The 26,826-nt window shown below is 45.4% G+C and overlaps 4 protein-coding genes across 4 annotated transcripts in view; 2 read left to right on the top strand and 2 right to left on the bottom strand.

Annotated features, from left to right (window-relative positions):
• Positions 1 to 1,269: 1,269 nt before the first annotated feature.
• On the bottom strand, positions 1,270 to 5,762 carry ltb4r2b (leukotriene B4 receptor 2b). The gene is made up of 5 exons (XM_008334935.3): positions 5,345 to 5,762; positions 3,399 to 3,978; positions 2,733 to 2,933; positions 2,611 to 2,654; positions 1,270 to 2,311 (listed from the first exon to the last, which is right to left on the bottom strand). Exons 1-5 carry the CDS (start codon positions 5,428 to 5,430, stop codon positions 2,059 to 2,061), a joined length of 1,164 nt encoding a protein of 387 aa, XP_008333157.1. The 5' UTR covers positions 5,431 to 5,762; the 3' UTR covers positions 1,270 to 2,058.
• Positions 5,763 to 8,835: 3,073 nt separating this feature from the next.
• Positions 8,836 to 18,504, top strand: nfatc4 (nuclear factor of activated T cells 4). Its single transcript, XM_008334936.3, has 14 exons — positions 8,836 to 9,677; positions 13,773 to 13,939; positions 14,140 to 14,652; positions 14,736 to 14,911; positions 15,003 to 15,165; positions 15,243 to 15,343; positions 15,874 to 15,975; positions 16,056 to 16,243; positions 16,359 to 16,499; positions 16,705 to 16,760; positions 16,836 to 16,962; positions 17,056 to 17,279; positions 17,531 to 18,020; positions 18,233 to 18,504. The coding sequence occupies exons 1-14, from the start codon at positions 9,458 to 9,460 to the stop codon at positions 18,301 to 18,303; spliced, it is 2,739 nt and encodes a 912-aa protein (XP_008333158.1). The 5' UTR covers positions 8,836 to 9,457; the 3' UTR covers positions 18,304 to 18,504.
• A 1,957-nt stretch (positions 18,505 to 20,461) lies between these two features.
• Positions 20,462 to 26,826, top strand: part of pex19 (peroxisomal biogenesis factor 19) — a 14,331-nt gene continuing 7,966 nt past the window's right edge. Inside the window, exon 1 of the mRNA XM_017042563.2 lies at positions 20,462 to 20,728. Within this exon, the coding sequence (XP_016898052.1) occupies positions 20,695 to 20,728 (34 nt within the window). The 5' untranslated portion in view covers positions 20,462 to 20,694. The remainder of the gene's footprint in view (positions 20,729 to 26,826) is intronic.
• Positions 22,416 to 26,826, bottom strand: part of myadmb (myeloid associated differentiation marker b) — a 7,155-nt gene continuing 2,744 nt past the window's right edge. Inside the window, exons 2-3 of the mRNA XM_008334937.3 lie at positions 23,114 to 25,279; positions 22,416 to 23,067 (exon numbers count right to left, since the gene is read on the bottom strand). Of these exons, the coding sequence (XP_008333159.1) occupies positions 24,383 to 25,264 (882 nt within the window). The 5' untranslated portion in view covers positions 25,265 to 25,279 and the 3' untranslated portion in view covers positions 22,416 to 23,067; positions 23,114 to 24,382. The remainder of the gene's footprint in view (positions 23,068 to 23,113; positions 25,280 to 26,826) is intronic.

Below are 26,826 nucleotides of genomic sequence, written 5' to 3'. Positions count from 1 at the left end.
ATTGTCAGTGCTGTGGTGATAAATGCAGATGAAATTGTGATTTAATTTCATTGAAAAATGTGGACTTGTATGTGCTAATGTGCATATATGTGTATATAGCACGTTTGTCCTGCTGACAAACGAGTCTGAGAACAGTACGAGTGAATGGTTAAAATTTTTTAACAAAGCAGTAAAAAGTATAAAACATAACATCGTATACAACAGGTTTTTTTTTTTCAATCATGAACCACCTTTTCTTTCAGTCTAAGTCAGGGGTCTCCAACCTCGTTCTCCAAGAGCTACTTTAACAAAATAAAAATGGCTAAAAGATGCTTATTTGTGTTGAACATTTACAATGTCACTGTTGACATGTCACATTTTTTATTAAAACATCACCAAAGTATAATTATTATTAATGTTATTGTTTGGCTGCGTGGCAGTCCTCAAAAATGTGTGTATTCAATGCCCAGTATTGTTCCTCCATTTTGTCCAAATAACCTGTTTTAATTTTTAATTTTATTTTCTGCAGAATGTCGCCGTCTTGTGGCCACAAGTAGCACAACAAGCTAAAGTTAAGTTCGCAACCACACAGCGTCAATGCTGCGTTTATATATACAGTATATGACTATTACCAAACACTTGTAGAATGCAGTCAGTTGTGCTACTTGTGGCCACAAGACGGCGACATTCTGCAGAAAATAAATTAATAATTAAAAATAGCTTATTTAGTCAACGTTTTAAAAATGCAAAAGAGACCACTATTAAACCCGGGTTTCTTCACTAATTCTCTTACCACCAGATCAGGTATCACTTCATTAAGTCATTATAGAATTATCAAAATAATTAAATGAGTAAAATGTAACTCTTTTGTGTGTTTTTCATACTTTCCTTTGCACTCATGTAATTTGTAACACAACTGGACACCCCCCAACATCATATTTTGTTTAGTCAGAAATTAACTAAAAACAACAGTTTGTGAAAAAAATATAAACTCTTTTGAGAAACAGAGGAAAGTCTTGGACAGTTTTTATTTTACTTGATTTGAACATTAAAAAGTATAAAAAATAACCTCGTATACAACAGTTTTTTTTCAATCATGAGCCACCTTTTCTTTCAGGCTAAGTCAGGGGTCTCCAACCTCTCGTTCTCCAAGAGCTACTTTTACAAAATAAAAATGGCTAAAAGCTACTTATTTTTGTGTTGAACATTTACAATGTCACTGCAGTCAGTTGTGCTACTTGTGGCCACAAGACGGCGACATTCTGCAGAAAATAATTAATAATTAAAAATAGCTTATTTAGTCAACGTTTTAAAAATGCAAAAGAGACCACTATTAAACCCGGGTTTCTTCACTAATTCTCTTACCACCAGATCAGGTATCACTTCATTAAGTCATTATAGAATTATCAAAATAATTAAATGAGTAAAATGTAACTCTTTTGTGTGTTTTTCATACTTTCCTTTGCACTCATGTAATTTGTGACACAACACCCCCATCATCTATTTGTTTAGTCAAAAATGGACTAAAAAAACCTGTTTGTGAAAAAAATATAAACTCTTTTGAGGAACAGAGGAAAGACTTGGAGAGTTTTGATTTGACTGGTTTGAGAATTTGCTATTCTGCTGTTAAACTTTATTATAAATTAAAAGTAACAAAAAATAAATTAAAACAAAGTGACAAAATATAAATAATATTCTCTAGTTATTTTTTGTGTTATTGCCAACATTGTTCCTGAAATGACTGCTCTGTGGTCAGTAAGTTTTGTCTATTGAATCCCCTGTTGGTTAATCATAAATAAATATAAATATAAATGTTAGATTCATTAGCCTTTAGAGCTACTTGGAAAAGGGCGGCACGTTGGAGACCCCTGTGTGCTGGCACTAACGTGCTGTAATATGTATTTTCCGTGAAGTACCGTGAACAATTTTGTTACAAAATAAAGTATTTACAGGACAAACATTAATGCTGGACTTAAACTTTTCCACAGATTAAAATACTAAATGTGTTTGGGCCAGTGCTTTTGGTTTTATGTGTGTTTTTTAAAAACGCACAGTCGTGACCTGAACGCCGTCAGAGTCTCATCTTCCGTTCTGTAGAGTCGTGCTGGTCGAGGAGACGTTGCTGATGTCGTTGGTGTTTCCCGCCGATCGACTCTTCTTGATCCCCGTCTGGTCTGACGTTATCCCCTCGAAGAGCTTGGCCATGAAGGCCAGGCCGTTCTTCTTTATGTAGGATTTTCCGGCAAATGTGTAGAGCACAGGGTTAGCACAGCTGCTGATGAAGGCCAGAGCTGAGGTGACCGCACGGCTGGACTGATAGATGCGCTCCAAGCTGAGGAGAGACATAGAAACAATGAGGACGGCTGTCAGTCAATCTGTCGGGGTCTTTCAGGGATTATAACAATGGGATTTTCATAAATTCTGATCAATTTTTGGTTGATTATGACGTTCAGGTGCATTTCAGCAGAAGTTGACAGACTTTAAACTTGAACGTGTTTCTGCAGATATTTTGTTGATGAACTTTAACTTGTCAGTTCATGGATCTAAGATCAGACTGTGTTTGTCATGTGATGTTAAAGTTAAAGGACTGTATGTCGTCTCTGCTCTGATGTTCATCATCAATCCACTCACACTTCTCTGGTGGAAGAATTTTCTGGATACCACTCTGCTGCAACCTGGGAAACAAAAAAAAAACCCGTTTTTACTCCAGTTATTCCATCACTGAGTCGTGGTGACCGCTCGCCGTCACACACCTGTATCATGTTGATGATGTGGTACGGCAGCCAGAAGAGGCCGAACATGACCACGATGGTCAGGATGAGCTTCTCGCTGCGGATCCTCCTCTGGAACTTGGTCTGCCTGATGCGTCTGAGGATGAGGACGTAGCTGGTTATGATGATGGCGTAAGGAAGGATGAATCCTGACACCGTCTCCAGGGTGTACTGGAAGCGTACCTGCGCAGGGAGGGGAAAAAAAAAAGTTGATAATTACACATACTTCAGTAGACATGAATGGATCTGTCACGACAAGGAGGAACGGGATGAGATCAGAGCAGAAATATTTTTCCTCTTCAGGGAATGATCTGCTTCCATTTTTACCAAAACGATAGAAGAAACAACAGAGTCTGACGATAATCTGATTAAATTAGAGCCAAAATCTGGGACTTTTCTGTTAAAGACAAAAGAGTTGCTGATGTGGGTCAAAGGTCAAGGTCAGAACTGCTGATGATTTTCTTTAAAAAAAACATTTGACCTTGACAACAGAGTATTACTGTGAAAAGAAAGAGGAAAACTTTCATGACTGTCTCTGGGCTGGATGGATGGATGGATGGATGGATGGATCCACCGTGGGCCACTGTTAATCACAGACATGGGTTCAACATTGAGGACAAAAATAAGGTTTTAGTTTTTCGCACTCACGTGACGAGCCAAGGTGTGGTTGGGCGCACACACCAGTCTGACTTTATTCCGTTCATCCTTGTCTATCCTCACGTCCCTGAAGACCAACGATGGGATGGCGATGACCATCACCAACAGCCACGTGACCGCAATCACCCTCCTCACAATCTTCTTGGTGGTGAGGAATTTCAGTCTCCTGGGGTAAACCACGGCCACCAGCCTGTGCACGCTCATCAGCGTGATCAGGAAGATGGAGGCGTACATGTTGGCGTTGCACAGGTAGAACAGGCCTTTGCACAGGACTGTCCCGAAGACCCACGACTGCATGGCCAGGTAGACGATGAAGAAGAGGGTGAGGATCATTAGGAAGCCGTCCGCAAACGCCAGATTGAGGATGAGGATGGTGGTGACTGAGCGTCGTCGGATGCGGGCCAGGATGCTCCAGACGATGAAGAAGTTTCCAGGAACTCCCAGGAGGAAGACCAGGCTGAGGATGAGGGCGCCGACGCTGGTGGAGAAGTCATTGCTCACCACGCTGTCACTCTCGTGGTTTGTGCTGTTGTCGGTGGGCAGCTGGGGGGCGGCAGTGACGTTGGTCATGCTGAAGGACGACAAAAGACGTCAACGACTACAGACTGGTTTCATGGACATTTATCCTCAGGAACATTGATCTTATTCAGGATTTCTTTTTTTGATGGATTTTGATAAAACTTTGACCTGAGGTCCGTTCTCACTTCTATTTCAGGCTAAAGTGAAAATACTTTCTCTCCATCCTCTTTTACTTTCCATCTTTCAGTCTCACAGACTTCACTGGAAATGGCCACAGCCCCGTCTACGATCACAGCATCAGCCGTAGCTCAGCGAGGCGGCGTGCTAAAACACGCCTGGCATCAGCAGATCTGCGTCAAACAATGATTTATTCTCTTCCTGTCGTCGGCTCGACAGAACAATGCACCACTGCACTGCTCTGTGTGTGTGTGTGTGTGTGTGTGTCAGGCATATGTGGAAATGAGCTCATCATCATCTCCATGGATGGACCTCTGGTTCTGCTCTTCTTTTCTGATCTGGTTTACGACATGAAGAGGGGAAACATTGTTGGACACTGGGTCAAATTCAATTATTCTTCTGACACCAGGGGGCGTTAAACTAATTTGAAACAACTCAGTGCAACTCTGCAGTACTTCCTGTGTTATCGCAGCTATCTGTGGGTTTGAAGCTCTCTCTCTTTCTTCCCCTTTTTGACGAAGTTCCACTAAGACTTTTATTTTTTAAAAAAAGCTCTTTTAATTGGCGTAAATGACAGAAATCAGATCAATTGACCCAAAAATATATATTTTTGACATGGCAAAAATAGAGGGAATTAACCAAAAATATAATGACCAGGGACCACGGCAGGAGCACAAAGCACATAAAATAATCTATGATACAACACTGCTGAAGCAGAAAACTTCAAATCGAGCAGAATTCAATTTAAATGCAGTTGTTCTGGAAGTAAATCAAATCAGTACAATTCACAGAAAATAAAGCTCTGCATATATATATATATATTTATAAATATATACTGTATATACTGTATATATATATGCACTAATATACTGTAGTATAATATGAATAAAACATTTAAAATATTTTTAAAACAAAAACTAAGTAACTAAATCAGATCAAATATTGGAAGGAAAAACATAATAATTAAGTTTTCTGTCTTTTTATTATATATTTATATATTTACCATCAGGGAAAATAACTTTAAATGTAAACAAAAACCTAGACCCAAATCTGGGATCACTTTCTCTCCTGCTGTTGTTTCATCATCACGACCTTCACCTTTTCTAACACCAGAAAATAACAATAATAAACAGAAAGTTCATTTCCTTGATGGACCTCCTCCTTCCTATAGACACTCAAATAAACAAGTCTCTCGTCTCCATGTTGAAGTACTTGTTCAGTGATAAAGTTGACCAACTGACCTGCTCCAGGATCTGATGTTCTGATGTCTCAGCGTCTCGGCGTCTCTGCTCTGTCCACCTCTGCCGTCCGTCCCACACTCTGTCATGTCTCTGGTCTTGCCCAATAATAAAGTGAATGACGTCCTGCCTCCTCACAGGCTGTGACACGCTGTAGTCAGAGGAGGGCAGAAACAGAGGCGTGTCCCCCCCACACACACACCCCTACACACACATGCTATAATATTGTGTTCCTCACATGTAAAACATAATACATCCCATAATGCAACATCCTGGCGATTCGTGTCCACTGACAATTCTTTGACATCTGTGAGGAAACAAGTGTTTCATAACCTGAGGTGAATCAGACGAGGGCAGGATCTGACACAGAGAGTGAAAACAGATCAAACCTCACACACACACACACACACGTTGATACAAGCCTGTGACACTCACAGGAATGCTAACACCTCCTGGTGGAGCAGCCCGAAACTGAAGGAGCGACGGACCTCCAACAGTACTGTTGCTGCAACTTTACTGTTGCTGGAACTTTACTGTTGCTGGAACTTTACTGTTGCTGCAACTTTACTGTTGCTGCAACTGTTCAGTTCAGTGACCGCTGACATAAAGTACTTTATACTGCATACAAAGTGTACCACAGTACTGCAGTACAAGGCCGTGGGTGTTTCGTTTTGGGTGTGGTAAAAAGAAATGATGATTTTCTGACTCATGATCACCTCCACTTCTTCATATCAGAATAAAAGCCTTCGTTTGAGTCGGACCAGGAGAAAAGATGTCAAATAAACACAAATATTCACAAACAACATTTTTCTTCCTCTTCATCTGTCTGTAACCACGTAGTTGTGGGTTTCCTCATCACTTCCTCATGGTCTGTAACGTGAGCTTCAGTGTACTCCTCACAGTACTCCTCACAGTACTCCTCACAGTACTCCTCACAGTACTCCTCACAGTACTCCTCACAGTACTCCTCACAGTCTCCTCGTACTCCTCACAGTACTCCTCACAGTACTCCTCACAGTACTCCTCACAGTACTCCTCACAGTACTCCTCCATCACATGATGACAACTTTTACTGTGATCTGTTTTATGGAGGTGTAAAAATGTCCATTTGTTTCTGTTTTTTCAACAAACCATAGAAGAAAAAATTCAGGTGAAATGAAACAGTCCAGAAAAGTGACTTCACCAAAGAAGAGAGAAAGTTAGAGATGACTTCAAGTTCAAACTCATCATCTTCCTCTCTCTGGTCACCGTTCACTAGGTTCTGACTCAGGAGGTAAAAATCCACAACCTCAGGCTCTGAAAGCAGGAGAATTGTTTTGTTTTTTCTTCCTAAAAGGAGAAGTTTCGCTTTTGAGGAAGATTACTGGAAAACACATTCCATTTGTTACCACACGAGGGCAGCACACTCACAAAAATGATATATCTGCCTTTTCCTCTGCTCCCCCTCCTCTTCAGTTCAGTGTTGCTCTCATCCATCACGCTGCAGAAACAAATCCTTTAAACAGTTGACTGGCTCTCCAGGTTCTCCTCTTCCTCCTCTTCCTCCTCTTCCTCCTCCTAAGGAGGATGTTCTTATATGAATTAAATGTCCCTAAACTTCTAACAGTCCTCAGTTTTCACCAGAGTGCGTTACACTTTCTTCCACTTCCACAAAGAAGTCAGGAAACTTCTCCAGTACGACTGTCTCAACGACCGACATTCCCAACAGAATTCCCGCTCCGAGATGTTTTGAAAACTCAGATCCGTGGGTCTTTATGTTAAAGTGTGGCTTTTCCAAAACAACCCTGTGGCCGACACACTGTGTATACATCCACGGGCCGTGAGCGCCAACTTTCTGTCACCTCCTTCTCTCTCTTCCCATTTCTTCTGACCTCCATCCCATAATAGGCTGCAGATGCGGCGACACATGTGCGTTGCTTTTTCAGATTTTTAAAAATCAAAATACGGATTCGACCGAATCCTTGAAGCCATCCTTGATCAAACAAACAGCGGTCACTTTATTAGACACACATGTTTAGCCGTTTGCTAATGCTACCATCTGCTCGGCCAATCACGTGTCAGATATTTGTGTGTCCAGACGTGTAGCCTGGTCAAGGGGATCTGCCGTGGTTCAAACAGAGCGTCAGAGTGGAGGAGAGGGCGACGGTTGTTGTTGTGAGTTTAGATTTCCTGGAGTTTTCCGGCACAGCCAACACTGTGGAATCCTCCTGGACGCACGGCAGCTCTGACCTTCCTCACCGAGGCTGCTGTCCTTGTGATCTGGGTGGCATGTGAGGAGGAGGAGGAGGAGGAAGGGGAGAGAGGAGAACCTGGTTTATAGTTTGGTTTTTCCAGATTTTTCCAAATTTGTCTCAATATATTTCATGAAGCTACAAAAAAAAAACTCATTATATTGTTTCAATATCCTTTATCCTATAGTATTGCAGTATATGGCAGTATACCCCCCCATTTACCCCAAAAAAACACCTTTGGTGGAAAACTGCGGTTCATGTGTCGTGAGAGCTGATCTCCTCCCAGGTGTCTGTCGTTGAAGGTTTGCACAAACTTCACGATTTTGCTCCAAGTATTGATTTCCTCGTCTTTGATGCATTTGTTATAGTGGAAACCAGTGAGGAACCACAACAACATTCCCAGAAAAGCTCAGATTTCCGTTTCCCCCTCAACCACTGGTATTTAAACATCGTCCCCGTTTGGAGCCGTGTTGGGAGTTCAGTTCCGACGGCGGCCGTCATTTTGTCAGCTCTGGTTTCAGGCCTCCAGTCTTTGCCCCCGGTTCCATTTTTTTCCTCTTTCCGACCACACTGTAACATGTTGAGAGCGGTCCAGGACCCCGGGCAGGCCCGCACCCCCCCGAGGGGGCGACGGGGAGAGGGAAACCAGCCCCCAGCCTCACTGTACAACACACACCGGCTCTGCCTGATGGTTGTGAGAACCAGAGGAGGAAGAGGAGGAGGGAGGAGGAAGGAGGACAGAGGGAAGAGCTGAGAAGAGGAGTAGGAGGAGGAGGGGGAGATGAGGGGGGGCAGGGGGAGGAATATGGAGTAGAGAGAGCCAGAGAGAGTGTGTTTATTTAAGTTTTTGGTCTCCTGACTCAGACAGAGAGCAGACTACAGAGGATAATGAGAAACAGATCTGTGGGGAGGGAGAGAACGGAGGGAGGGGAGGAGGAAGAGAGGAAGAAGGAGGAGGAGGAGGAGGAGGGGTGAAGAAGAAGAATAAAGGGGAGGAGAAAGAAGAAGTGGAGAGGGGGCAGGAGGGCTGGGGTTGGGAGAGGGGTCGTGTGTTTGTCGCCACAGGAAGTAGTTGCTGTTGCGTTGAGTGAGCGACAGTTAACATCACCGCCCTGGTGGTCAAACTGACGGGGCATTTAATGGCAGCGTGTAGAGCTGAGAGCTGCTCATGATGGGAATAATAATCACACGAGGATGGAAGGAAATGTTGATGAGAGAAGAGGAGAGACAGTGGAGGAAACAAGAGCAGAAATGATGATGGAGGGAGGGAGGGGGAGGAAGGGAGGGAGATGGCTCTGAAAGAATAACCTCCAGAGTGAGCGAAGGAGAGAGGGGGAGTGAGCAGGGGGCAGAGGAAGGAGGGATGGAAGGAGGTGGGCAGGGGAGGATGACTGACAGGGCGAGGGTCCAATGGGAGAGGAGCAGCGGATCAACTGGAGTTGGGAAACCCACCCAAAGGCAATTAAGGGTAAAGGACGACAAAAATATCTGATCAACTTTTTCCTCCGTCAGTGTTTTTCTCTCTCTACTGTAGGTGACGCTGCAGGGATGGAGCCCAGAGGAAGAAGCCCCCTCTCCCCGGGAACTATACTTTGGAGAGGACTCTGAGGGCAGAGATCCGGAGCTGGACTTGCCTTGAAGTTCATCCAGTCTGGAAAAGTTTCAAGGATCCGATCGAGACGCGCAGGCACCGTCGTGTGCGTGGAAGCGGCGTGGAAAAGTTCGACCCAGACCCTTTCCTGGCGCGGGGATGGTTTGCGCAATGACGCACAAAGAGACGAGATAGATCTTTTTATTTTTAAATATTTTCTGAGCAATCTGAAGTGACAGGAGAAGATAAGATCGTATCTCAGTGTCCGGGTTCCGTCACTGGTGCCGGAAGGCGATGGGGGCCGCGCCGGGCCCGGGCTGGGAGGAGGGCGAGTTCGAGTTCAAGTTAGTGTTCGAAGAGGATCCGCCGCCGCGGCAGAACCGGGGACCAGAGCCGGTGCGGACAGTGGAACAGGAGAGTCCCGGAGCCGGGGAGGAGACTGAGGGAGTCCTGCAGCAGCTGGACTCCTGCACCGGCGGTGGAGACGGGAACGGCAGCTGCAGCCTGGGTCAGGGTAGGTTCTTCTTGGAGTGTTGAAGTGCATGGGAACCTCCATGGGAACATGGACGGTGCGTATGGAAGCGTGGATAATATTGCATCATGGGAAATGTGTGTGGGTTTGTATTTGACTCTTCTAGAACTTGGTTCTAACAACGCAGATCCTCATCTCAGAGGCCTGAACTACAGGTAGAGAGAACGGAGGGCAGCAACACTGCCCCCTACTGTATTTTCTCTCTTTTTTAATACCCTTGTTCCACAAATGAGTTTCTGAGAGTAGGAAGTGGGGGGAAGTGGGGGGAGGGGGGCAGCTCGTTTATTCAACTGTTAAACTGTACCTGCATCACAGCCAATTAAATGAAGCAGTTCCCAAAGGTGGGGGCGGGCCCCTCTTGGGAGGCGTGAAGCTAATGCCAGGGAGGGGAGGGAGATTTACATTTTTAATATTTTGTCTTTGTTTATTGCTGGGCGACGGGGGGTCTACATCAAGGATGCTGGGATCCAGGGCAGGTAGCTTCACCTACGTTGGTTCTGTCGTGACCAACTCTGGGCTCAGACCTGCTGGGTGTGTTAAATGTTCTCTGTGAAGAAGGTATTGAGGGAAACACATGAACAGACTTCAGAGATGAAGGCTGCAGGAGGAAGTACTGTAATATTTTATGGCAACAACTTGACGAACTGTTCCTTTAAATCTGTCGTCGTTACGTCGACTGTCAGAGCACGGTCAGAGTTGGAGCTCAGCCTCCAAAATGAATGGAAATGGATGCAAAATCCAAACAACGATGGCTGCACAAACTTTTGTTTGTGTGTGTGTGTGTGTGTGTGCGTGTGTGCGACAAAACTTTTGGAGGATTGAGGTTGAGTGCAGTACACAGAGGTTGAGGTTCCTACCCCAGATGGCAGCTGTTAACTCCACTCACACGCACAGCTGATTAGAAACACATTGAGTCTGGGGCTGCACGCACACAACACACACACATCACACACACAACACACACACATCACACACACAACACACACACAAACAAACACACGCACGCACATGAAAATGCACCAAGCAAGAAAAATGCACACGGTGAGATGCACAAAACAAACAGGAAAAATATACTTTTACACACACACACACACACACACACACACCTCGTGTCCTCACATCCACCCTCGTTTGTTTCCCACCCACCCTGGCACACAGAACACCCCCACCCAGCAGGACATGGGGCTGTTTTCCTGGTACTGATATGAAGTGTATCAGTTATACTATATTTAACACCTGGATCACTCCATGTGATCATATGATGTGTGACATCCTCTGGTGTCTCCTCATCATCATCATCATCCTCCTCCTCCTCCTCCTTCTTCTTCTTCTTCTTCTTCTCGTCCTCAGATCTGCTCATTTCAACTCCTGGTCCGACCTCATCATCTTCATCATCTTCATCATCTTCATCTTCACCTCCTCCAGTGTTACACTCAGAAATGACTAACAAATAGAACAAAAACCCTAAACATTAGCCACAAAATTTCATGCAAATGAGTAAAAAAAAAGAAGGTAAATTAGCCCAGAAAAAAAAACTCAAATAAAGTAAATAAATAAATAAAAATAAACAGCTAAGAAATCAACCAGAAGATAACAAACAAACAAACACGATCCCAGGAACTGAAGTTAGTCAGAAATATAAACCCATAAATTGGTCTGGAAATAAATCTCAGTTGTTGTGATGTTACGTCTGTACATCTTTGTGTCAGATCATTTTTAATCCACAACAGCATGAGAACATGCCCCCCCCCCACACACACACCCCCCCTCCTGGCAGCGAGCCCTGACTTAATGGATATAATCTATAGCAGAGTCCCCCAAAATTTTAAAAACAACAGCGAGAAAAAACAAAACACGTTTGATGTGGCGCCGTCACGTCACGGTTGTTGATGCCTGCGCGGCTTCGTGAGGTCGAGATGAAATGAAAAGGAGAGCGGAGGAAGACGTTGGACCAAAGAAATGAGTTTCAGTCCCAGTCAGTGTCTCGGTTGGACGGTGGAGGTGGAGTTCAGTAACTCTGTGTTTACTCCAAAGATCTGAGCACTTGGACAAACTCAGCGTGTTCCTTCCAGTCGTCTTCACATGACGCAGGACTCAGAATAGGAAACATGTTGTTTCTTCACTCGGACTTTTCTCTCGTGCGACTGAGGCTGAAACCTGGACTTTTCAGATTTAATCACCTTCACATTTATCACTTTGGTGAATTAAACCTAAAAAAACCCAGAGGAAATCTGAAACGACCTTACAGTGAGCCGGTCAAAGGTTTGAAGTCCATGTGTTCCAGCTTCTTTCCCACAATCTGTATGTTGTACCACACTGACCAATGAGGCTGGTAATGGGACTATAGTTGATCCCTGCCCCCCATTTTGAGAACCACTGCTTTAAGCTCACTTGGAGCTCCTGTGCAGGTCAAAAGAAAAGAAAAAAGACTGGATTAAAAGATGCTGCTGGAGCTGCAGTTCCTCACACCACCAACAGGATAGGTCCCAGTCCAGTCCATACAGTACAGCGGTGGATGAATGGGTGCCATTCACTGGTTGAGACATTCGTCTTCTTTGGGGTTCACTTCAGGACACATAATAAAACCTGAGCCCTGACTGGAGCTGTGAGATTCCAGATTAGACTTTTATAGTCTCTAATAGGTGTTTAGGTAACTTTTCTTGGCTCATGAAGCCCTCTGCTGGTCGACTCACAATCTTCTGAATCTGTGTTTCCAGTGAAAAGCCGTCCACCAGCACGAGACTTACCTCAGCGCCGCAGCTTTAATCACTTTGGAAATATTATTGTTGCCAGGAAACATTTGAGGAGATTTTTCACTCTCGAGTCTTGGTTTGTTGGCAGCTGCCGTCGTTGACTCCATGTTGACCAATGATTGCCTGCCTGGTGGCGTGCCGCCACTGCAGCGCAACAATGACCGAGTGGAGCCTCGCTCGTTACAGCGTGACTACTGTTTGGCTCCCCGTGAAGCCAGGAGGAAACCAGGAGGGGGCGTGGGGGTGTGGGGGCTGTGGCTCCGGGGGTCGCCGCGTCCCCGTCCTTGTTCGTTGTGGAGTCTGGACTGTGATCTCTGCTGGTGTAAGATCTGGATCAGCGAGGTCGGAGTAAACTTAATGATTTGGTTACATTTCTGCTTTAAAGAAAAAACGGCCGGGGGCTTTGTTAGTAAATCATTCTCATATGACTGCGGTAAAATGGATGGTGGACTGAAATACTTTATTATTTCAGTAAAGCCAAGTTCTGCAGACATATATCTGAATGACTTTAATGGTGTTTTTTTTTAGACAAAGAAAAAAACATGAATGAGGTTCAAATGTTGTTGTTTTTTTTAAATCAGTTTCAGATTCCTCACCTCAACTATTTACTTCACAGAACATCAGAAAACTTGGCCACATGGTGGCAGAGTGGTTACCATAATCACCCAAAGTGAAAAGGTCAATGGTCTGAGTCCAGGAAGTTTGTACTTCTATAATAAACACAGTGGGGCAGGAGTGGGGGGGTCCGGGGGGGGGTTAAAGGTGGAACATTCTGTTCAAATTAGATTTTTTTTTGTACCTTTCCATATTTCTGTTGTAATTTACTTTTTAACGTTAACAGTAACAAAAAATGAATTTCTTCACTGTCTGAGAAATAAAAAAGTCAGTTCAAACCCATCAAATCAGGGAAAAGTGATATTTTTCCTTGACATCTCACCAGTTTTCATGATGCCAGATGAAAAAACAGTGAGCTGTCGTCAACTTGTTCTGAAGGAAAAGATCACTGTGAGGTCACGTGACCATCGGACCCCAACGTGTGTCAGAGAAGGTTCATTTTAGTTTCTGGACCGTACCCCAGAAAAAATAAAACACGCTGCCCATAAAAGTCAATATTAGGGAAATGAACTCAGATCTTTATTAGCAGCAGCTGAAGAAAACAAACATACATATATATAAAACAAAGTTTCTTCAGAAAAGTCAACTAAAGCTTCTGGAGGACGCCTTTGTGTGTTTTCAGTTTTTTTTTTCCTAAATTTTTCTAAATCTCATTTTACAGTGTCAGAAGTTGCCAAATGAAATCACAGCCTTGTTTGTTTGTTTCCAGTCACAGACAACCACTTGGCTGCCACCCATGCAGCCCACTCCATCAGCATCCCCAGCCCGCCTCCCTCAGCCAGTCAGCGGGCTGGGATGCACTCTCCGCCTCCGCGACGGGCTCCGGTCAGAGAGTTCAGCGGAACTTACGAGAGTCTGCCAGCACGGTCGGTGCAGGTAAGAAGAACCGATGTGTGTGCTCATTAGTTCTGTTTCATTCTTCAAACGCTGTTTTCAAAAAGGTGGTGCACTTTCCAAAACTGGTCCGCACCGTCCCATCTGGAGGGATTTTCTGATTGGCTGTTGAAGACTGACACTTGAAAAGTGAGTTTTTTTAGATATAATATGTTACTGCTTTTGGTCTTTGTTCTCCTCAGGTTTCAGAGTCTCGTGTGGTGGAATGTCCCAGTATCCAGATCACCACCATCTCCCCTGAAGACGACCCTGCATCCAACGTCTCCAACTACTGGGACATGGGAGGTGGAGGAGGGTGGGACAGAGAACGCCTCTACCTCCCCCTGCTGGACCCTTTCACCTACCGTGACCGTTGTCCAGGTTCCCTCAGCCCCAGCCCCGCTTCCAGCCCCTCCTCCCGTGGCTGGCTGAGCCCCGCCTCCAGCTGCGACTCCCTGCTGGTGGAGGATGATGAGCTCAACGAGGCCGCCGTCCACTTCGGTCTCTCTCCGTCGTCCAGGCCTACGTCCCCTGGTGGTAAGAAACGCCGCAACTCCCCTCTGGCCTCTCCCTGTACCTCGCGGAGGAGCAGTTACTCAGAAGAACTGCAGGGGTGCAACCTGGAGGGCGGGGACTCCAGCCTGCAGACACAGGCTCCGCCCAGCAGCTGTGAGCTCAGCATCCCACAGAAAACAAGGAAGACCTCATTGGAACAGGTGAACGTGGAGGACAGTCAGGGTCTGTGGTCACGGCGGTGAAAAGGACTGAAGGTTCAAACCTCGCTTCTTCTCTTCCTCAGCTGTCTCCCAGGGAGGTGGATCAGGAGCAGGCTCCAGGCCACAGCTCCCCCTGCCCACTGCCTGAGGCCCAGCAGGTCAGGAGAGAGCCTCCTCCACTGGGCATGGACTACCTCTCTGTGCCCCCTGCCCTGGCCTGGGGCAGATCTCGAGCCAATGCCCACAGCCCGCTCTTCAGGTACTCACTCACACCTGTGTCTCCGTCCCGTCAAGTCAGCGGTCGGACTCGAGCGCGTGCTCTGAATAATCAGCAGCATCTGTGTGACCAGGTCTAACGCCCTGCCGCCCCTGGACTGGCCGCTGCCGTCCCAGTTTGACCAGTACGAGCTGCACATCGAGGTGCAGCCTCGTCCTCACCACAGAGCTCACTACGAGACGGAGGGCAGCAGAGGAGCTGTCAAGGCTGCACCCAGCGGACATCCAGTGGTCAAGGTGAGGCCCAGACCTGTGGGGGCAGCTGTGATGTGGGGGTGTCTCCCCCCTAACGTCTCTGTCCTCTGTCCTTACAGCTGAGTGGATACACAGACAGGAAACCTCTGTCTCTACAGGTGTTTGTTGGAACAGCTGACGACAGGTCCATCAGGCCCCACCCCTTCTATCAGATACACAGGTAATCCTAATCCTAATCTTCCAAGATTATATCTGTCACATCAGGAGACGTCTCCTCTGAAATCTGGGGGGAAAAAAACACAACAGAAATGTTCATTGTAAAAGGTGCAACGAGTCGTTATATGTTTGGAAAAAAATGTTAATTATTCTCTGATTCTGAAAATTATAATCCTGGATTTGGACTGTGTTTTTATTTATCAGTTTACTGAAAACATTTAGTAGGACTGAATGGTAGTAATTTTTTCATTTTATTGGACTTAACTGAAGACTAATTGGAAGGTTTTGAAATGTTTTTATATGAATGACAGAGCTGAAGTTCTTTTTAGATCAACCCTCACATTTAATTTTGAAATGTTTTTTATATGAATGACAGCTGACTTTGTCTATGTTTTTTTTTTAAAGTTCTTTTTAGATCAACCCTCACATTTTCAGTTCATTTTTGTCTTCAATAGTGTAGCATCAACTTTACCATTGAATTTACGACCGTTCAGTAGTAGAACTGCTCTGTCAGCTGATGTTTCTCTCCTGCAGAGTGACAGGGAAGATGGTTGGCACTGCCAGTCACGAGAGCGTCCAGGCTGGAACCAAGCTGCTGGACATTCCCCTCAACCCTGAGAACAACATGACTGCACTGTGAGCACCGAGCGCCGCCGTAGCCGTGACGTGCGTCCAGCTCTTCACTGACTTCTTCTTCTTCTGCTCGTTATCTCCAGCATCGACTGCGCTGGGATCCTGAAGCTGAGGAACTCAGACATTGAGCTGAGGAAAGGAGAGACAGACGTCGGCAGGAAGAACACCAGAGTCCGCTTGGTGTTTCGCACCCACCTTCCTCTAGCGCCCCCCGTGGGCCCGCCTGGCCGGGTTCTGGCTCTGCAGGTTGCTTCGTTGCCCATTGAATGCTGTGAGTCAGTGATTTTGACCAACCACAGTCCCCTGGTCTGTGAACCTTCCAAACCTTGGTTCAAAATGAAATCAAAACACCTCAAATTGACCAGATTATTTTTTCCCCTCTTCAGCCCAGCGTTCAGCTCAGGAGCTGCCCGTCATCGAGTCCGTCAGCCTCACTTCCTGCTCCGTGGAGGGTGGCGAGGAACTTCTGCTGAGCGGCACCAACTTCCTGCCCATCTCCAGAGTCCTGTTCATGGAGAGAGGGACAGGTAAACGTCCACTGTGGGATTTTAAAGGTCAAAGTTCAGATAAAAGAACAAATTTGAATTTAACGTCCTTGTCCAAGATGCTATCCTGTGCCTCCACTAGAGGGCGTTATAGAGTTGACAACAAACCCAATGTGTGACTAAATGTGAAGTGTGACACTGATCTTGTGCATGTGTGTGTGTGTGTGTGTGTGTGTGTGTGTGTAAGATGGTAAATTACAGTGGGAGGAAGAGGCTCATGTGGACCGTGAGCACAGTAACGAGGTAACTCAGTCCTGAACTACAGTCTCTACAACGTCACCGACTTTTCGTGAACAAATCCACACCTTTATCTTCTAGTGTCTGCTGCGGGTGAGAGTTCCAGCCTACAGCGACCTGTCCGTCAGTCGACCCATGTCTGTCAGTCTGTACGTCTCTAACGGGAAGAGGAAGAGAAGCAGCACTCACTGCTTCAAGTTTCTCCCCAGTGAGTGACGACGTCAATGAGCGATGTTTCTGTGACTTCTCTCACTTCAGATGAAAGAAATCATAATATTTTTTTTTTCTTTTTTCTGTAAAGTCATTTTTAAAGAGGAAGACCCTCTGTTGTCCAGACCCTCACTGCTGCCTCTGGACAGAGGGACCGTGTGTCCTGTGGAGGGTCAGCCCAGGATGGACCGAGGCTTCCACCCTGCAGCTGAAGACCGAGCTCTGGGCTTCCACCTGCCCCCTTACCCCACCACCTACTCTCCTCCCTGCCCCTCCATGAGCTACCAGGAGGAGTTCTGCTCCAAACCTGAGTCTGTTCCAGAGGAACCCGGAGGCTCCAGAGCAGCTCTCTCTGAACGTCACCCCAGCTTCGAGAACCTTGAGCTGGGCTTCACGGAGCTCCTTCCTCCCCTGTACCCCCGTGGTCCACAGCCCCCCTCCCCCCCCCCCCCCCCCTGGGGGGGGCGCCCCCCCCCCCCCCCCCCCCCCCCCCCCCTTACCCCACCACCTACTCTCCTCCCTGCCCCTCCATGAGCTACCAGGAGGAATTCTGCTCCAAACCTGAGTCTGTTCCAGAGGAACCCGGAGGCTCCAGAGCAGCTCTCTCTGAACGTCACCCCAGCTTCGAGAACCTTGAGCTGGGCTTCACGGAGCTCCTTCCTCCCCTGTACCCCCGTGGTCCACAGCCCCCCTCCCCGTCCCCTTCTCCGTGGCTGGACTCTCCCTACCTCTCCTCCTCACCCTCTCCTTCCCACTCCTCCTCTCTCAGTCCATTTCCAGCGGGCAGCCCCATCTCTAGCTCCCCTCTACCTCCTATACCTACCTCCCCTTACCCACACTACACCACTTACCCTCAGGAGGTGTGTCCGTCACCTCCCTCTCACCCCAGTGCCTACCAGGACATCTGCCCAGCACCTTACTCCCATTATGACGGCTGGGATCAACAGGGGAGGGAGATGGGAGTGGGACATGGAGGAGAGAGGGAGGTGAAGATGCAGGAATGTCCTTTGGACTTCACCAGCTCAGTGGCCATGCACCACATTACCTTTGAAGAAGGTGAGTGACCTCCAGGAGTTTAACATCCAGAGCCGTGAATGTGTGAGTGGAGAGATTTGTTGATTGATTGATTGATTTCAACCTTGATAACGACGTAAAACAGCTGACTAAGACTAGTGTTTGGATGGTTCGAGTCTCTCTCACCTGTGGATGATGGTTGTTGTGATATAAAAGACGACACTGAACGCTGGTTTCCTCTTGTTCTTCCACAGTTTCCGAGTACATCGGAGAGAACTTCCAGTCGTACCAGTCAGGCTCACAGATGGACAACCAGCCAAACTGAGGTCTCTCTCTCTCCTGTTGTAGGTCAGCAGCCATTTACACCCTCCGTGCACTCCAGTCTCTCTGTGACCCGTGATAGTCGACAGGGGAATTCAAATTACCAGGACACTGTTGTATTGATGACCACAAGTAACTGATACAGTTTCACAAAAGGGAAACTAATGTTTTCAATATAAATTATACAATAAACTGTTTAAATTTGTGGGGTTTTTTCATACTTGTTTACTAGAAAATCCAAATGAAACATGAGAAGATGTGATAAAAAGTTTGTACATTTTTGTAAATAGACATTTACATTTTTCAATGTAGCTTTATTGATGCAAAAAAAGTTCTCAGCATTTTTTCAAGATAATCGTTTATCAACAGGACAGGAACGAAAAAGGCTCAACCTTAGACAGAACTTAGAGTACTTATGAGTATTAAATATTTAAGTTTTTTAAAAGTTTTTTTTTTAATTTAAACATTACCTCGTAAATGAAGGCTGTGAGTGGTGGAGCAGTTTGACGTGTGTGAGCACGTCATTTGTTCGGTTTTATGATACAGAACAGTGCCCCCTGTAGGGGATTATGACCGTGGACACCTTAACTGCCTTATATCAGACTCGTGTCTGTACACACAGGTCTGACTTTCTTCTGTCTGCTGGTCTTCGCTCTGACAGAAACATTTCAGCAAAAGGCAGAAACGAAATCTCTCCATTCTTTATTCCTGAAACACGGACGGCCATAAAACCGTGGCGGCCTCACAAAAAGACACTAAAGCAGCATTCTCTGTTTTCCTGACAGTTTTATGAGTCTATATGCCTTAACACTGCCATATATGGGAATGTTTGGAGCTGAAGATCAAAAAAGTCCTGATGTAGTTGTCGTTTCTTCCTGGACGTCCTAAAAGATGAGCTTACCGTCAGAATGTCGTGGGGGAGCCGTAACTCCTCCACGACGCCGACGCTCTCGGCTCCGGCTGCTTTTGTCTTTGGCTGCAGTTCAGGAAACCTCACATGTGAGAAGTTCACAGTAGGTGAATGTTTATTGAGGTTTTCTCAATGTCCTCATCTGACTGAGCAGACAAAAGTTACATTTGAATAATTAATCAACTCGTAAAACTGAGGCTCAGCAAAACAAAGCTAACGAAAATAGTGTAGCAGTTAGCACGGCTAAAAGAGAACCAGGGATCGAACTGCTGACCCTCTGCAGAAATGATGGTTTCTATCCACTATTCCACAGTCTCTCATCTAATAATGTCCCATAATAAGACTAACCAGACATAGATTCATACTGAGAACAAGGGCAACAAGTTCAATAGCTGTCCAGTGCCAGAAGTGGGCATCGAACCACCACCCTTTGATTTGTAGGCACCCATAGACCACAGTCACCAGTGATTAAAATAAAGGTGTGGAAATCTCATTTGGAATCGAGCAGAGTGGAGTGGAACACAAGTGTTTCATTCAAAAGTTGCTGTAATAAAGTAACGTCCAGGAGGTGAATGTTTCTGGAGACACTTGATTTAATCCTGAAACTCTGGCTTTTATTGCTTTATTAGCTGAAACCCCAGTAGGAAAAAAGGAGTTGGTTCCCACTGAGCTCCTGGAGCAGTAATAAGAGCAGCCATGATGGAAGACGTGAGGTCAGGTTCTACATCACAGTCATTCAGAGGTGTTGGAATAAAAACTGTGACTGAATCACTGCTGTTTCTGTGTTGGACTTTTAACAACTCTGTAAAAATAATCACTAGTTCAACCTTTCTTTCTTTCTTACTTTTTTTTTTTGTCTACATAGTTTCCCAAATCTATGAATAGACCAATAAGGTCACTCTGACACGAAAGTGGAAAAAAAAGTCTAAGGCCTCCTCTGACTGGACAGTGTCAGCCTCAGGGACTTGTTTTTAAATTTATTTATCATGAACATTTATGAAATAATACAGATAATTCTGTTCCCAGCTTTTCTCTCGAGTTTTTTTTTTTTTTAATTTTAGCCAATCATATTTCAGCCTCATGTGTTGCCAGGGAAGAAGAAATCTGCCTTAAGGCCTTCAGAATCATTCGTCTAAAATAAATGCCGAGGATATTTTTTTAACCAATCAGATTAGGAGCTGTCATAAAACCGGCATATCTCGGCCGTCTACCTGGGCCTAGTTACGTTGACGATTTGAGTGATTTGATTGGATGTTCAAAGAACACACAGTCTTCAATCTAGCAAACAGCATCTAGCTACCTGCTCGAAAATAAAGTTCTCTCTGTGTCCACTGCTCCAGTGTCGAGCGGACACCATTTAAAATGTTTCCCATAAATACGACAGGACAGACTGGACTTTCAACGTCAACATGAAGGACGATAGAACGGAGCAGAAACTCACGGGTAATCTGTACAACAGTCATTGAACTCATCATCAGGAAGGAGATGAGGATGGATTTACTACTGCTCAGATGTTTTGGTGAGTAAACTGCCGTTTGTCCGTTTAAATAATATTGTAATTGTAATTTAAATAATATTTTATGTACAATGTGTCTTTTATGTACATTATATGTATTTTATTGCTTCGGTATTGGTGTTTTTATGGCTACATGATGTATCTATTCGAGGATATAACGACTGCAATAACGGAGATTCCCACAAGAGGGAGCTGAAAACTCAGGCATCCACTAGTACTGAATATACAGTATTTAGTCCGACAGTTTAAATGTCAGGGTCAGACAACAGCTGCTGACTGGACCCTAAAGAATATTCCACATTGGATAAGATGTAAAGACACACAGACTGTCCGACTGCAGCATCACAGTCACTGCCTGCTGTTGATGTGACTGTACACAGAACAGTGTAACATCTCATGTTGCTGTTGTTGTTGTGTTAGAACTTTCTCAAATACTGACTGAATTAAATCTGTAGGTTCATAACAGTGTGGGACACTCCCAACTGGTGGTCCAGCCCACATGGATACCACACTCCACTCTTCCTCCAACCCCTGCCCACATTCATTTGTGCGGTGTTTATACTATGCACAGACGTTTGTGTGTTGTTGAGGAAGAAAATGCTGTCAGTTAGCATTTCCTGACTTAAATTTAACATAATGTCACCTTGGTAAAACCTGAATATATTTGATTGTATCATTTTTGTCTGTAGGTGGCAGTGTACAGAGGTTTTTTTTAGATGCTAAACGGTTTTGGGTGAAGGTATTTGTTAATATTTTATATTTTAAAAACCCAAAGACGATCTAATTCACAGTTTGTCGAGCTGGAGAAAGGCTAAGATTTGGAACTACAAGATAAACTGTGGTTTGATAAAGACAGGAGTGGCTGAGGGGTATTTGATGGTGGTGCGAGATACTGTATGATTAGTGGAGAGATGACGTCACTGTTTGTGTGTTGTGTCCACACGTTCACAGCATCAGAACTCCTGTGGTCCCCGTCAGAGCAGCGTTCCCAGTCAGTCAGAGGTCACAGAGACACAGATGTGTTGATGTGAATTGGGACTAATAGGAAACAGCACAACTAAACAACTGAACAACTGAACAACTGAACAACTGAATGTGCTGTTGACAAACAGCTGTTTGTCATTGACTGAGTTGCTGTGAGAAGAGATGATGAAAGACGTGAGTCTGCAGCGCAGCAGACGGCTACTAGCTGTTTCTGGTGGCAAAATGAGGAAACACTGAAGGAATGTTTTGGCTTCTACCAACATCTCTGCACGTGTGTGTGTCTTTTGAAGACAGATTTGTATGTTTCGTGTTGCCTACTTGGAAGCATCAGAAAACCAACACATCTGCATCAGGACTAGAGTCATGATGCACTGTATCTCTGTGTATCTGTTGTGTCTGACGTACGAAAACTCTCGGTTTCAATAATACGAGTAGAGCAAACGAGATTAGAGTCTTACGCTGTTAGCGTCGCTAACATTCTACAAAACATATACAGTACAGTTCACAGTCTAATAGCAATAGAACAGGCCAGTTAAAGTCTCTCCTAACAAAATGGTGTCAGAGCAGTAGGTGTGGCCCAGAGCCACGGCTGCTACTTTTCCCGCGGCTGATGCTGCCGCCACCGCAACGCCCTCATTCTGGCAGCAACGCAACGGAAACATAATAAATAAATGTAGATCATATTGAACAGGAACACACACACATCTGTTTTCCATGTGGTTTTATTGAACCCCTGTGTTATCTCCTCCTACAACACTGATGTGGCGAGCATACATGAAACACAAGCAGTGAAATGAAAAAGATCTGTGTGTGTTTGTCGACATGTTTACTACACTCTGTTTGTGTGTCGTGTTTTTACAGCAGTGCTTTAAAACTCAACGACCCAAAAAGGGCAAAACAGAGGCTTTGATATTTGACGACACCAACACGTGAAACACACAAAAAAGAAGTTAGGAGTAAATAAGTGCACTTTTCCTCCAATTACATTATTTTTCACGTTCTTCCCACATTAAGGCTACATACAGTTAACACATATAGTTTTTATTAGTTATAGGATTGTAGCTTGCATATATGTATAGACATGGAGCCAAAGCTAAAGTAGCATTTATTTTAATATCATAAGAACTATCTCAGCTTAAACATCAGAGCTGCATCATGGACTGGAATTACTTGACACTCAAATACGAGCGACTTTTGGATGTTTGGTTTCATGTTATTGGATCATGTTTTCCTGACCACACACAGCTGTTTGTATTATTTTTACGTCACGTCCTTTAACTGCCAGGCATGTCTGGAAATCCCGTTAGCTTACTTTTTTTCTTTCTGTTTACTGTTTCTTATTTCTTATCCAATTATACCTGTTCTGCGTTTCTTATTTATCTTATATTTCTTATCCAATTATACCTGTTCTGACCTACTTCAGTGCATATGCATGACTACTTTAGCCATACCTTTAGTCAACATTTAGCTATTTCAGACTCAAAACCCAGTGGTTTACATTTAATCTCGTTTTATTTGTTCACTACGATGCCGAGCATTTGTGTGAGTCGTGTTTATAGTCTTTAATTTCATAAAACGAGCGGCTAACATTAGCGTCATTCAAGATTGTCAAACTTTAGCTTTATGCTAACAGGAACAACGACAAAACAACTTCTGTTTTTTGGAATTGATTTTTGGATATGTTTACACTTTATGTAACACCAGCATGTTTCAGAAATCACATTCAGCTCTGTAACAACATGATATTCAAGCTACTGCAATCCATGTTTGACACTGAAATGCTCCCTCACACCACTAGATGGCTCTCTTTGGGGAATACTGTTGTAAACAGAGCCACGGAGCCTGAACTTTGTTTTCTAACCTCTGTTAAGGCCATAACACAACAAGTATGCTTCACACAAAAAGTCAAATTGTCATTTTTTCTAATGAAACTTGGGGCCAAAAATAATTCAAAATTTGAAGACTTGGTTTTAGCAAATACTCACTGGTGAAACAGATTTGGTCAGGGATGAAGTGGGGAGTTCAAACTTAGACCACCTGGGCAGATGGTGTCAGCACGGCGTGCCAACAGATCTGTGCAGACGTCGCACCAGACCGTTTGTTCCAAGGGAAACTAAAACTAAGCAAAACGTGGAGGTAGGAAAAGTTTGACAGCTCCAGGGGAGCAATGCTGTAACAGGAGGAGGACTGAAGTGGACCAGAACCAGAACCACGTCCTCGTTCTCACTCATCTAGGTCATCTTCATTGCCAAACGTTTAGGTGTGGGTTAAAGGGTGTTGCTTGAATTTCTTGAAGATCTTTTAACTGGTTCAGAGGTGAAAGAACCTCTTAGATGAGACGTGAAACATCTCCAGAAAAACTCAAGACTTTAAGGTCTTCTTGAAAAGGGACAACTGAGGTTCTAATGTTTGGTTTTGGTTTTTGGTTCTTTTTTTGCTTTGGTTCTATTAAAAGACATTACACGTGACAGCGCCCACAGATTAGGTCACATGCTTTTTTTAGATTTTCTGTGCCTATTACGAGACACCAACACACCCACTGAGGTCACTGGTATTTGCCTGCATTTGACAGCAGCTCTGACAGCTTCTAGAAATAAAATAAAAAATGCCAAATTCAGTTTTGTTTTGTTTTTTAGAGCATACTGCTGGCCTTCAATAAGCTACTTCTTTTACTCAGGCGCTAACAAACACCAGGCGGGTGGAGTAGATGAGGTCGACCAGGTAGAGGATGAAGTTGACACCGGTGAGCACCGCCACCGTCATCGCCTTATCCCAGACACACAGGCCCAACGTGCTGGAGCAGTTGTACGGCCGATTTTTGTTTCCGCCGTGCTTGGGGTCAAAGTTGTAGATGGGCCAGAGGATGGTGGCTAACAGGTACAGGACAACGGCCAGCATAGCGTAGGAGGACAGGAGACGGGCAAACGGAAAGGGGAGGCACCCGGTGCATTCGCCGATGCAGAGCAGGATGATGACCGCTGAGATGATGAAACAGATGCAGTAGACGGCCATGCAGAACTTGAGTGCCTCGTGATTGTCGTACAACACCGGGTCGTTGATGAAGACAAAGATGATACAAGCCACGAAGGTCTCACACACCTTCAGAAGTCCTGGAGCCGTGGCCATGTAACCGGCGACCTCGCCTGGACGAGCCTTGCTGATGCTGACCTCGCAGATGTAGGCTATAGCAGCCAGGAGGGAGAAAACGGTGGAGACGATGCGATAGTCACGGGTCTCACTGGGGCCCAGGTTTCCCTTCAGGAAGTAAAGCGGGAAGATGACCAGAGCGAAGAGGCAGAGCAGGGCGGCATAGCAGGCAAATGTGATTGGGAAGTTCTTCCAGGAGACGGGGGCTCTGGTCTGAAGGCCAAACAGCTCCACCAGGAGGACGAGCAGAGTTCCTGCGAAGCTGAAGGTCCAGCAGAAGAGGCAGAAGTCGCCGGTGCCACCGTGGAGTCTGCCGCCGTGCACAGCCACAGAGAAGGCTATGCAGGTGAAGACCAGAGCTGCCAGCCGGGCCCAGAGCAGAGGAGTGGACTGTAGCACGATCGCCATGATTGAAGATTGACTCTGTAGGGGAAGACGGAGAAAGACTTCCTTTAAAATAAAATCCATACTTCCAGATACAAAAATGTAGCCAAACTCTCAGTTTTCACTTTTGTGCAGCGTCCCTGACCTTGTGCTGGACTATTAAACAGCCTGCACCACATTAGACCAACAGCTTGTATGTTCTCTTTGTTTGGCAGTTTACTCCTGCACTCCCTGTTCAGACACACAGTGCTGTCATTGTACTTCTCTGAATGGTTGAAAAAGGAATGAAACCATGAAAAGACAATTTTCAGACCTCACATAAAGAGTGCACTGTGGTCGCTGCACATTTACATCAGGTCACAGCTGCTGGTAAACACTCAGAAATGTTTCTGCCTTCTATCAGACTGTAGACGATACCTTCTCAGCGGCGTTCCTGCTCAGGCTGCTTCCACTCTGAAAATCCTTCCTGCATTAAAGGCTGAGACATGTCCATGATGGGGTGTGGCCCCCACCAAGCCCCCACAGACCCTGCGTGAGTCGGAGCATCTGTCATTGGGATCGTAAAATCGTCCATCCTCACGCCTCTTGAACTCTAAACAAAAATCTGAACCATTTACGAAGCCAAGCCGTGAAGTTTTAACTCTTTAGTCGACCGTAACGACCGCCTGCCCATGTCTGTTTGGCTGCCTTCAAAGGCCGGAGGACTTGGACTACAGCGGTGACTTAAGTGAGGTCAGAATGATGACTTGAAGAGTTTACAGAAAATAACTCTTCTGGTTTAGGATGAAACTGAAAGTCTGACAAAGTCTGGCCTTTACATTAACTCACCAGTCAGTGAAGACCAACGTTTAGGTTCTAACTGAAACTTAGAACTTAAAAAGTGATTTTATACAATGATATAGACAGTAGTGGCGACTCCCTGATGTCGATTTGCTCAAAATCTTCTCAAATGTTGAGAGGTCATGACCTTTTCATGACTCTGATGTTCCACCAGGCAGCTCCACTGTTACGCACCGCAACTCTGGATCAGCCAGAAGAACCAGAACCAGAACCAGAACCAGAACCAGAACCAGACATGTTACTGTGCAGAAATGTTCTTCCTCCCACCTCTTCTGGTGGCCACGCCCACTTGGCTGTATGTGCGGTGTGTGTGTGTTTACACAGAGAGACAGTTTTAAACAGGCAGAAATGGACAGTTTACATTAGTCCCATTAAACACCTCTGGCGCCCCCCAGCTGTAGGGGCGAGGGGAGGGGCTGAGGTGTCATGATCCAAATGTCATGATCCAGCATAGAACAAAGGCAGAAGTTGGAAGAGAGAGAGATGTTCCAGAACATGGGGAACATGGGTAAGACAGGAGGGAGGACCATGGGGAAGCCCGTGCCTGGGCCACAGAAGGACACAGCGTTTACACACAGTGATGGAGTGGAATGGCAAACGTGTGAGTCACCAGTGGGGGCCCCTCTCTTTCACCACCCCTTTTCTTTCCCTGGCTCTCTGCACCTCCCCCTGCTTCTCCTCTCTCCTACTCCCTTGTAAGATTTTCCAGCCTCCTGATGTTTTCCAGATGTGTCACCGTCTGGCTG

Source organism: Cynoglossus semilaevis, chromosome 20 (genome assembly GCF_000523025.1).
Source record: "Cynoglossus semilaevis isolate Cse_v1.0 chromosome 20, Cse_v1.0, whole genome shotgun sequence".
Classification (NCBI taxonomy): Eukaryota; Metazoa; Chordata; class Actinopteri; order Pleuronectiformes; family Cynoglossidae; genus Cynoglossus; species Cynoglossus semilaevis.
This window is presented reverse-complemented; position numbering and strand designations above follow the sequence as displayed.